At 43.9% G+C, this 12,034-nt stretch overlaps 1 protein-coding gene across 1 annotated transcript in view; it reads right to left on the bottom strand.

Moving 5' to 3' along the window:
• Positions 1-11,009, bottom strand: part of HSD17B4 (hydroxysteroid 17-beta dehydrogenase 4) — a 103,038-nt gene extending 92,029 nt beyond the window's left edge. Inside the window, exons 1-2 of the mRNA XM_054986590.1 lie at positions 10,862-11,009; positions 5,676-5,729 (exon numbers count right to left, since the gene is read on the bottom strand). Of these exons, the coding sequence (XP_054842565.1) occupies positions 5,676-5,729; positions 10,862-10,919 (112 nt within the window). The 5' untranslated portion in view covers positions 10,920-11,009. The remainder of the gene's footprint in view (positions 1-5,675; positions 5,730-10,861) is intronic.
• Positions 11,010-12,034: the final 1,025 nt, after the last annotated feature.

Genomic DNA, 12,034 nt, shown 5'->3' with positions numbered 1-12,034 from the left:
CCGAAGTGACCGACAGGTGAGTTTGTCTATGCCCAAATTCCACTCCCCTAAATAGGTTAGCATCCTCCAACCACCAGTCTAAAGAGGACACCACCCTCCTGGGGACTGAAAGTCTCCTATTCTGTGAATCACGGCCCGGAGAGAAGACCTAATTGAACCACAGATGAAGTGGCCGCATGAACAGTCTAGCCAGCGGGACCACCACAGTTGTGGAGGCCATACAGCCCAACAGAGTCTGGATAAACCGGACAGACTGAAAGTGACACCTCTTAAGGCTAGAAATGAGCCTTTTAATCTTAGATGCACGGTCCACGGGCAAGAAACCCGCATTCCTTACACCAGCTAGGATTACTCCTATGAACTGAATGGAACGAACAGGAACAGCTTTGACTTTTTTTGATTGACAAAAAGCCCCAAACGGAGACATAAATTTAGTGTAACGGACACTTGATTAGATACATCTGCTGCAGAGTCGCTAACGAGCAACCAATCATCCAGATATGGAAATATGCAGCAGCCCTGAAGCCGCAAGTGGGCCAACACCACTGCCATGCACTTAGTAAACACCTGTGGGGTAGTGGCCAGGCCGAAAGGTAAAACCCTGTATTGAATTACCCGGTGGTTGTGAATAAAACGTAGGAACTTTTTATGTTCTGTGAAAATGGCAATATGAAAATAAGCATCCTTCAAATCCAGGACTGCAAACCAAGAATGCAGGGGCAACAGGGTCAAAACCATTTGTAAAGTAACCATCTTGAATTTCCAAATTCGAATAAACTTGTTTAGACCTCTAAGATCCAGGATAGGCCTAAGCCCCCCATCTTTCTTCTCCACCATAAACAGGTTGGAGGAGAATCCCAATCCAGCGGACCCCATAGGGACCTCCTCTATTGCCCCTTTTTGCAACAGAGCAGAAAGCTCCTCCAGGATCTCAGATCGCAGAGGTTCCGAAGAAAAAACATGGAGACGTAAATAAGGTAAGTCAACAAATTCAACTTTATAACCAAACTGAATTATAGAAATAACCCAAACATCAGAACAAATTGAACACCATGAACTCCAGTATGCACTAAGCCTGTCCCCAAACGTGGGGTCAGGTCCCTGTAACTGTCAGAATTGCTTGTGCAACTGGGTTCGGTCCTTAGCCTGCTGTTGGGAACCAGGCTTGGGACGTTGGCCTTGCCTCCGTCTAGGAAAAGCAGCCTGTGGGCTCTGATAGCTTCTGTGAGGTTGGTAAGCATACCCTTGATAGGGTTAGTACCGCTGTTGTCTGCCACGTTGGAAAGATCGATAATATGGCCGAGAAGACTGCTGAGGCACCTGGTGAATGACCCCATACGAGCGGGCAGTCAGGCGATCAGTTCTCTTTTTAGACAGATACTCATCAGTCTTTTCCGAAAAGAGTGTGGTGCCTTCGAAGGGTAGATCCTCCACCCTGTTCCTCGTCTCCGTAGGGAAGGCAGTCGTGCGAAACCACGCATACCGGCGTAACACCACTGCTGAAAGAAGTGACCTGGCTGAGGCGTCAGCCATACTCCTACCTAGAAAGGAGGTAGGAGTATGGTGCCTAGAAAGGCGGACAGCCTCTTCCTGTATAACTCGGAGCAGAGTCCGCTGCTCAACTGGAAGCCTTGGGAGGAAGGATGCCACCTTTTTCCACAAAAAGAGCTGGTAAGCTGCCATCATAGCTGCATAGTTCGCAACCTTAATGCCAAACGTGGCCGAAGTGTAAAAGCTTCCTGCCCATGTCATCGATTTTTCTGCTGTCCTTAGCGGCCGGAGTAGACTTCGAACCCTGTCGGGGTCGTGCTTGCATCTCCTCGGTCACCAGTGAGGATGGAGGCGGATGGTTAGCAAGGAAAGGATGAGCATCATCCTCGGTCCGATAAAGGTTCTCCACCTTCCTGTTAGTGGCTGTAGCAGATGCGGGTCTGGTATGTAATTTAGTTCAAAGATCCACAAAGCCCTCTATCAAGGGAAAAGCAAGAGAGGGGGTCGACCCCGAGTAGATGTGTTGCAGGATCTTATCTGTAAATTTGGACTCCTTGGAAGTAAATTCTAAGTCCAACGCCTTAGCCATCCGTTGAAGAAGTTCATTATAGGCCCTGAAATCATCGGTGGGTGACGCCTCCTCCGAGGGCCCAATCTCCCTCTCCGGTGAATCCGACAAGGGGGATTCGCTGTACCTGGCTTGGATCCGATGTTCCACTTCCGATGGATGTGGCGTCTGGTCATATTCAGCGTAGGAACCAGCTCTAGGAGAAGGGGATAGCGAAACCCTTCTATACGGTCAGTCCGAAAAGTAGGAGCCTTCCCTTTCATAGTATGGGGCAAGTGGCTCATCCTGCCGTTGGCTTTCTCTGGAGCAGCTCCGGTAGGAATAAGGGCTGCCATGACGTTCAGACCAGCTCCGCCAACTCCTCACCGAGTGAACCAAGCCTGATTCGTAGGATGTTGATTGAGGCCGACCCGATGGTGTGGGGGGCTTTTCGATCGGGACCACCTCCTCCTCCTGGGTCACCCTCGAAGGGGGGATCTTAGAGGAAGGCGTTCTACCGACTCCTTGCGTCTTTCCGAAGGATCGGGAGCATTCGCCTCAGTCGGAACCGATGGGGTAGCCGAGATCAGGCTCTCCAGCACAGCCTTATCATGTTTGGTCGAGTGCTTACGTTTTTTCTTCTTCTTTTCCAGGTCAGTTCCAGCTTTCAGCGTCGAAGACGGATCTGAAGTCTTCAGATCCAACACAGTCGCGTTCTGAGAGGACGGTGGAGTCGCTCTTGGAACCGAGGGCGTCTGACTCCTATGTGCTGTGCGGTCAGGCGAAGTATGAAGTGCAGACGAAGTTGAAGGAGGTCGACTCCAAGGACGTCTCGGAATTGACAGGGCTGGTTCCGACGAACTCCACGCTGGCACTTTCTTCCCGGATCTCGACTCCGACGGACTCGGGGACGGTTGAGAGTGTGGAGTTTTGGAGCCCAATGCCTCCAGAGCAGGACGAGAGGAGGACCCAGGTGGAGCAGAGGAAGATGCCTTCGGCGGCGGATCTGATACCGCCATAGCACGCTGCCAGAGGGAGGCATGCAGGCGATCTGCTCGCTCCGCCCTGGCCTTGGAGGTAAACGCGTGGCAATGCTTGCACGCTTGGGTGTTGTGCATCTCCCCAAGGCAGTATAAGCAAGTAGAATGACCGTCTGACCTTGTCATTTTGCGATCGCAGGTCTCACATTGCTTAAACAAGGCCGTCTCCGACATCGTGTCTCGAAGAGAAGAGCTGTAAACCTCAATGATCAGCGGCAAAAGAGAAACTGAGGGTATGTGAGGGGTGCTCCGCCTCTTGGGAGCCGTTTCAGTGGGAAAGTGGCCGCGCATGCGCGCTGAGAGGCGAGAGCGTCCCCTAGAGGTTTAGAGCTATAAAAATCTCCTGTATTGGCAGGCCTGCACATGCGCAGTCCCATGTGGGACTGCGCAGGAAGACCGTAGATGAACAGTAAAAACACCATTATGACTTTCACCACATGAGGCAATATTTAGAAGGGAAACAGTATACAAAGATAAGTGGTTAACATACCATGATCTATGTAATTTTTCACAAGGGGAGAGAAAAATGCATTCTAGAGAGGAATTGAAAGAGAAAAGCTTTGACTGTCAGCAGTTTGCGTATATACAACTATCAGAAAGGTTTAAAATGATCTTAAAATGCATGATATGGAGGAAACTACTAGTACATTTGAAAAAGAGCTATGTAAAAAAGAAGATCACTTAATATCTAGAATGTATAAATTTATACTAAAAGTTTAACTAGAAGAAGAACAAGTGAAGGACTGTATGGTTAAATGGGCTAAAAATTTTAGATATAATATCCATATGGAGCAATGGGATAAAATGTGGAATTATGGTCTAAAATTTACATTGTTATAATTTGAAAGAAAACTTCTATAAAATGATGTATAGGTGGCACATGACCCCACAAATACTAGCGAAGATGTATAAGGAGATGTCAAACAAATGTTGGAAGTGTCAAAGAAATGAGAGTTCTTTCTACCACATGTGGTGGTCCTACTAGGTTGCTAAAAAGTATTGGAAACAAATACATCTAATAATGCAAAAAATATTAAAGAGTAACCTGCAATGAAAACCAGAGATGTATCTATTGAGTTTAGTGGATATTTCAATAGAAAATGAATTTGGAATTTTGATTAGATATATGACAATGGCTGCAAGGAGAATTTATGCACAATATTGGAAATCGAATGAATTGCCAACAGTAGATGATTGGCTAATAAAGATGTTGGAGATTGCTGAAATGGCAAAATTAACAGAATTGCTGAGGGACAAATCGACAGAAAATTTTGTGAAGATCCGGAAACCTTTTATGGGCTTTCTGTATATAAAAGAGCAGTTAGAGCTAATGACCTGTGGATTTGGAAATTAGAGTTATAAGGTTGGCAACAAATGCAGATATCTTCGCAGTAAAGTCAAAGTTTTATGTTTAGTTAAGATATGGCTATTATGGATGAGTTATTAAGTAATAAGGAAAAAAAAGTCTGTAAAATGTTTAAATGGTATGTCTCCCTCTATGTTCCTGTTTATTTGTTTGTTTTTATGTTTTTGTCCCTTTATGTGACTCTTTGCTTGTCGTTTATTGTAATAAAATAAAATTTTAAAAAAGAAAAAAAAGGAAATTAACCACAGCTATTGCAGGACAGTGGCATTACATTAGTACTGGGAAGAACCAAGTTCAAACCCCACTCAACCCTGAAGCTTTCTAGGTTTGTTCTTTAATCTCATCCTAACTTATCTCAGAAGGCTGTTTGATGATAAAATGGAGAAGGGAACTAATTTTTATTTAGATATTTATACCTCACTTTATGGAGACCCAAATTGGCTTACATTATCATTATCTCCTCCACTTTATCCTCATAACTAGGTAGGTTAGAAAGAGAGAGCAACTGGCCCAAGAAAGAGAGAGTGACTTATCCAGCAAGCTTCCATAGCAGGATGGGGATTTGAACCTGGTCTCTCAGATCCTAGTCTGTGACTAACCTCTACACTATGCTGCATCTTCATGTATGCTGTTCTGAGCTCTTCGGAGAAAGGGCAGGATTGATAGAAATAATATCACAAACAGTATTATGTAAGATACTCTTTCCAAAACTTCAAGCAGCATTATAGTGCCATAGGCACTTTTGCGTTTGGACAACATCAATACCCAAATTACTGGTGATAACTGCCACTTAAAGTGTGTTTAAGACTGCAGCCTGGGGATGTTCTGCTTCTTGAAAGGCTGAGCGGGCTGACATATTTAATTTTTATTATTAACAATAATCGTCACGAAACACCTGAAGACGGATGACAGAACCGACGAGGCACATCAGAAAGAGCGAAAGGATGGAAGACTTAGGTTCCCCTAAGCCTGAGCTGCACTGTGGGCAGAAAGCTGTACTTAGTAGCATTATGCAAGACACAGATCTGACTCTACACACACCTCTGCTTTGCCATCTAAATTAGGTTAGAGAAGTTTCAACAGAAAAGCAGCTCAGTAAGGAAGCTGACCTTCAAGAGTTCAGAAAGAAACTATTAATAAAAAGTGCAAAGGTTGACAGAATAAGTTGCAACATTTTAAATCACAGTTATAAACACAAAGGTTGCTGGCAGAAGACCAAAAGTGGACTTACCCACCACAGAAGCTCCTCTTTCAGCAAAAGCCAGTGCATATGCTCTGCCCAATCCTAGTAGGGATTAAAGATAATAAGGAAGTTTAAAAATTGCACCAAATTAAGTTTAAAGGAGAAATACATAACTAAACAGGAAAATTCATTCTGAAGCTGCCCATGTAGACCAGGGCAATCAGGTATTGAGAAATTAAACAATCTCAGAAATGGGTGTCCACTGTTAGTGTCAGAGATGCTCCAAGCTTACTCAGCGGTCCTGTTCCCAGAAAGGCCATCACAGAAGGAGATTTGCTTACAATCCAAGTGAATTATAGTACTTTCAGCTCCAGAGGCCCTTGTAATAAACTGAAAAACATAACAGAACCAAAGTTCCTGACCAAACTTTATTCTTGCATAATAAATGACAGGAAGGAATGTCTTTGGATTAATCTACTACATACCAAGTTAGTAGAGTTGTCTTGCAAGTTTAAGTTTAACATCAATACTATAAAGCAATCCAATTCTGCTACCATATGCCCCTCTGTCAACCTTGCTATTGTTGGTAACTTAGCCACAAAAGCTTTTTCAGTGGCCTGACACTCTTCAGAAGTTTAAGATCCATGCACAGAACTTTACAGCTTTCCACTGAAATGAACTTGTTTCCAAGCAAACTGAGAAGAGCACTTGGCTAGGCAAAAATAAGTTGCATACAAATTCAAAGAAGTGCCTTCACAGAATAAACAATATTCCTTTTGTTATGCTTATTTATAAGAATGTTCTCAAGCCATTCATCCCAGAACAACTGCTGTAAAGATGAGCTGGCAATGTAGTTTTCCTATAGCTAAAGCTTCCTAAAAATATTTAGCAGATCAACATCACTTTTTTAGCTTACAAAGTTTTCCTGTGCTTCTTACACTGACAAGTGTGTATCCCCTATTCTTGAAGCTTTCTTCAGGCAGAATTAACTCTATTTTTCCACTACCACGTGCAATGAGATACTTTTGTGAGTTTCACATTTTTATGTGCATTTCTTGTAGACCATGAATACCAAATAATCTTGCTTCCCATCAAACTTCATCCAATTCTTTAAAAAGAGAACTTGTAAAAAAATGGTGATTCTAACTGACAACCAATGTGGATTCATTTTTTAAAAGAAACTGCACATTGTATATGCACGTGAACATCTTAAGTGGTTTATAAAGTAAACATGCAAAGGGCAATACCTAAGTATCTTCACAAGGAACATAGCTGTTTTCAAAAACTACACAAGGAGTTTTAAGAAGTAAACATTTTATAAGAGACATAAACATGTTATCTTTACTGCATTTTTCTTAAGATCTTATTTCTATAAGAGGGGCTATGGTTCCATAGAGCAGCACTGGATTTATATCGAGAGATCCCAGTTTCAATCCCCAGAATCTCTAGTTACAGATTTCAAACAGGAGAACACAGCTTTCAGTATCACAGTCAATCAGTGTAAATAATACTAGCCTATACAGAGAAAAGCAGTTTCTTATGCCCATATGTCTTTGAACAAGATAAATGCTCATGTATAGCTGTGGGATGGCACTTAACAGCAGGTTTCTGAAGTACAGCAAAATCAGAGAACTGAGAAGGAAGGGTTAACTATTCCCTAGAATGAAGACCTAGAGTGACAGGCTGCTCACTCTTCTCTGATTGGTCAGTTAGAACCAGTCTGAAGGTAGTTAGTTGATTTCTGCCAGGATTTGGAGTCAAGGAGTCCGACAAGAAAAGTCAGACAGGTTCACTTTTAAAGTGATGAAAGAAGATTCCTTTGCCTTAACTGTAGCACTACTGTCCTAAGGAAGAATTCTATCTAAGAACTCAAAGTCCTAGTGTCAGCATAGGCTGAAGTACGCTTTACACAGACACCAGAGAACTGGGAGTGTGTTTTGGCGAGAGTGATTACGGGTTGAGACTCCCTCTCAAGCCAAAAAGAAGAGGGATTATATCTTCTGAGAAGAAGATTTAATTTCAGCCCAGTTTCAAAGGTTGTTTATCTCTGAGGACCCCACATCTGTAGTGAAGGGGAAACAGTTTTAGACTACTCAGGAGAAAGAAATACCCTCTAGTTTCAAGAAAGCAAGTTAGGTGCACAAAGAAAGTGACAAAACTCCGGAAAACCTGAACTGTCGTAGGAAACTTCCTGAAGAAACATTATTGCTGTGCCTAAATTACGAAGTAAAACACCTCTCACTGTTAAGAACCAAGAATATATTAATGTTATATAGTTTCTAGTGCCATTTACACACACACACACACACACACACACACACACACACACACACAGAGGAAGAGGGCTCCTGTTTTCCCCTATCAAGTTCCTGGGCTGGGCTAAAAAGCCAAAATTATATCGGTGTGCCAGGGTTGTACAGACAGACTTTCAAAATCACAAATGTTAATATGCTACTTGGGGCTCCTCAGTCAAAGCAGGGGAACTGAATTTTGGTGGGAAAATCAGCCACACAGTAGAAAGAGTGGAAGGGGGGGGGGTTCTGTCATAACAGCCTTGAGAAAAATAGTTTTCACACATCCCATCATTAAGGCAGAACAGAACTTACCATACACAAGTGATAGCATGTCAGAAACTATTTCTTCAGAAACACCATTATGCAAATAGAAGTTGTTAATTATACTGAAATATACAACCTGCCTTTCCAATACCAAGAAACATTTTTAGTGTGTGGTAAGAGTAGGCAATACAAGCAGGAGATTCTGGGCCTACTACATTCCTTCCCAGATTTATATCTTGGAAGAAATCAGAGTTAGATTTCAGATGCGTTTTAATTAATTTACAAGATTTCTAGACTACCTGAGGGATTTCATGCTTATATCCCTCTTGCCAGGTAGCAGTGAATACTGGAATCAGAACATTTCACATTCAAAATTTCCCTGACCAGGGAGCACAGTAGGAATATCCCACTTTCAAAGAAAGAAAAACCAGCACACTGTATTTCAAGATATTACTGCACTGAATATACATTTTATTTAATTTTCACTTGCTCCCAGTGATACTCAGCAATAACACCTGAACGCCTGCCTAGCTGAGCTGTACATGGAAGTTTAAAAATAAAACTGAATGGATATGAATGGATAGGGTCTTCATACATTTAATTTGTAAACTGTTGAATTAGAATAAGCCATGGTATAATCCATAGTGCTTTTTCAAACTGATGATACTGTCAAACAGGAGTAAACAATACCTGGAGAGAGACTTCCTAGGAATGTATATTTTGAGCTACTAACAAAAGTAACCCTCAAAGATTAGACTTGGTAGATATTATGATATGCAAACAAATTAAAGCAACTTGCCAGTAATGGATACCAGGAACAGGTAAAAAAATTGTGAAGAACAACACTATTTCATCAAAATAGCATCCAAATAATTTTGGCCCAGTTTTTTAAGTCTCTGGAAACATGTTAGCAATTTTCATCTTTGTGTTGGGATTGATGCTTGTTTTCAAATTTTTGCAATCCATACCTTATTGTGTTTGTTCATTGAACGTCCTAGCTGTTGTTCATACTAATTTGCACTGTGTAATCTGCCTTGGGTCTCAGTGAGAACAGTGGACTATAAGTAAGTAAATATTTAAAGCAAGCACAAAAATAGTAGTAACAGGCAGAGTAAATACGCAGTTATTTTAGGATTCCATTTTTCTTGTTTAAAACACTTCATGTGTACTTGTTATCTAGTCACTCCTTTCTCTCTTTTCTGCACAGGCACCTTGCATCCAGGGCCCACAACTGCCTAATATAAGTGATTCTGCTAAACTAGACACAGAAACATAGCCTTGATTTGTTATCTACATTTGATATCTTCCTTAGCAATTGCTTCATCCTTGAGGTATGATTTAACTCTACCTTCCCCATCAGCTATTATGTGACTGTCTTGTGACATTGACAGCAAGAACATTTCCAAGACCTTTCAAAAAAGCAAAACGCATTCAAGAGATGAAGACTAAATCTTCAGGTCTCTTATTTCTGGCTTCCAAGTTGTTATTCCCTTTGATTTGTAGGTTATTTAAAAGAAGGCAGGGAGGAGAATAAAAGTATCCATAATTTACTCATGTTAGAACATGTTGAAAAGAAACTTCATAAAACTTAACTTGACTTTCACTACAACGACACACAGAGATCAACTACCTTAAGCAGCTTTGAAGAAAAACTGGATACATTCAACCAGAGAGGACAATAAATCACTTGAATGTGTTTGGGAACGCTCAGAAGCATTAACCAACTGGACAAGATGGCCTTTTCCAGCTTGGTTCAGAAAAGCATATTGCTTTTCTTCGACAGCATTTCAAACAGGGGCTGATCTACGGTTGCTAGCGCCCAGGGCAACCGTAGTTAGGCTTTACACGCGCGCTCCTGGCGCTGCGTGATGACGTCACTCCCATGATGTCATCACGCTGGGGCGTGCCCTCCCCCCCGCCCCCACGGCAAGCTGGCTGTCCTGGCGCGCCACGGAGCTGGCGGCAGCGCGACTGGCTTGGAGGCTGCCCGCGCCGTTCACCTGCCCCGCAGGACAAGGGGCAGCCGTCTTGCTGCGCTTCCCTTATCCTGGCGAAAGACAAACAGTGCGGGTAGCCTCCCAGCCACCCGCGCTGCCTTTTGCCTTTCCCCAGGAGAAGGGGTGGCTGGCTTGCCCGCGTGACCCTTGTCCTGGGGAAAGACAAACGGCACGGGCGGCCTCCCAGCCACCCACGCTGCCTTTTGCCTTTCCCCAGGGCCCCTTGTCCTGGGGAAAGATGAACTGCACGGGCGGCCTCCCAGCCACCCGCGCTGCCTTTTGCCTTTCCCCAGGACAAGGGGCAACTGGCTTTCCTGGGGAAAGGGCCCCTTGTCCTGGGGAAAGGCGAACGGCAGCGCGGGTGGCTGGGAGGCTGCCCGCACCGTTTGCCTTTCCCCAGGCACGCTCCCGCGGCTGGCAGCGTGCTCCCAGGGCTGGCAACTGTGCCCGGCGCCTTCTCTTTGGCGGCACTGGGGGCAGATTACCCCCCTCCCCCTCATCGATCCGGCCCTGATTTCAAATTAATGGCAGTGCTTTCCCATGACAGATGTGCGTGCAGGATCGTGTCCTTCATTTGCCCGGCGGCTATCTGCAATCAAGGACCCTGCAGGCTGACACCCCCCTTCCCGTTCTACAGCCTGAGAAATTGCTCCCAAACAACCAAGGTCACTGTGCTTACCTCCTCCAGCACCAGTCACCAGGACCACCCGCCCGTCAAACCTCAACGGAGCAGCCATCCCGCACAAGCAACCCGCACACTCTCTGCCTAAGTAGCTCGCCAAGCCAGCAAGCAGCGTAAAGGGCAAATGGGAAAGAAGCCAGTCAAAGGGCACAGGCAGCGCACGTGCGCAGCCGGGCTCAATGCAGCCTGGGAAATGTAGTTTAGTATCGGCACCTCTTGGGCTCCCTGTGCGGCTGAGAAAGCTGAGTGCGAGGCATGCGTGGACTATGCCACGACAGTAAGCAGAGTAGAAAACTCCATGTAATGATTTCAAGTAAATGTGTGCATGTATCTTTAACTGCTTGGTGAGATAGGAGGAGAGTGGGGGTGAAAGAGAGGGATGAGTGAGCAATATGATTGGTTGATGACTGAGAGTGTGGGCGGAGTGAATGCAGTTTAGACTGTGAGTGCAGAGATAAAGTTTCAGTCAGAAGAAAGCAGGCTAGCTGTGTGCTGCCTGAGTATATTGAAGTATTTCTGAGAGAAATATAACCTGTGTGGAACCGGAACTGAGCATGTTTGTGAAAGAACACTCAAGTCAGGGAAAGATAGGCCAGCTGTGTGCTGCCTGAGCAGGTTTAATATTTCTGTGAATGAGAGTCAGAGAAAGAGAGGCTAGCTGTGTGCTGCCTGGGGAGTTTAAAGCATTTCTGTGAGAGAAAGATTGAGTTAGAGAAAGAGGCTAACTGTGTGTGAAGCCTTAGAAAAGATCTGTGTGAATGAGAGTAAATGAAGTAACTTTAAGAACCAAGAACTACTTTTATGAAACCAATACGCTTCTTGACTAAATAAAAGTTTATTTTGTTTTGTTATATCCCAGAGTAGCTGTCATTGCTATATCCCATTCTTATCCTCAGGGCCACATAGAACCACGAAGGAGCCTGATGCTTGGGAACGTTACCAAAAGGAAAACTTAAATAAAATATATTGGAATGTAATATTCCTGGTGGCAGCAAACTACCCAGAGGGTGTTAAGGGAAAGATTAAAAGAAAAATCTACCCCAAAGAAAGTAAAGGTCATAACAAGTGGAGGCTTAGCAGTGGGATCTCAAACATCCTGAGGAGAAGAAAATATTTTAAGTGGGATATAATAGCCTGGGAGGAAGGAACATTCTGAGAGAAAGGCATTCT

This window comes from Eublepharis macularius, chromosome 8 (assembly GCF_028583425.1).
Source record: "Eublepharis macularius isolate TG4126 chromosome 8, MPM_Emac_v1.0, whole genome shotgun sequence".
In the NCBI taxonomy this organism is placed as follows: Eukaryota; Metazoa; Chordata; class Lepidosauria; order Squamata; family Eublepharidae; genus Eublepharis; species Eublepharis macularius.
The sequence above is the reverse complement of the archived record's forward strand: the minus strand, read 5'-3'. Positions and strand labels throughout refer to the sequence as shown.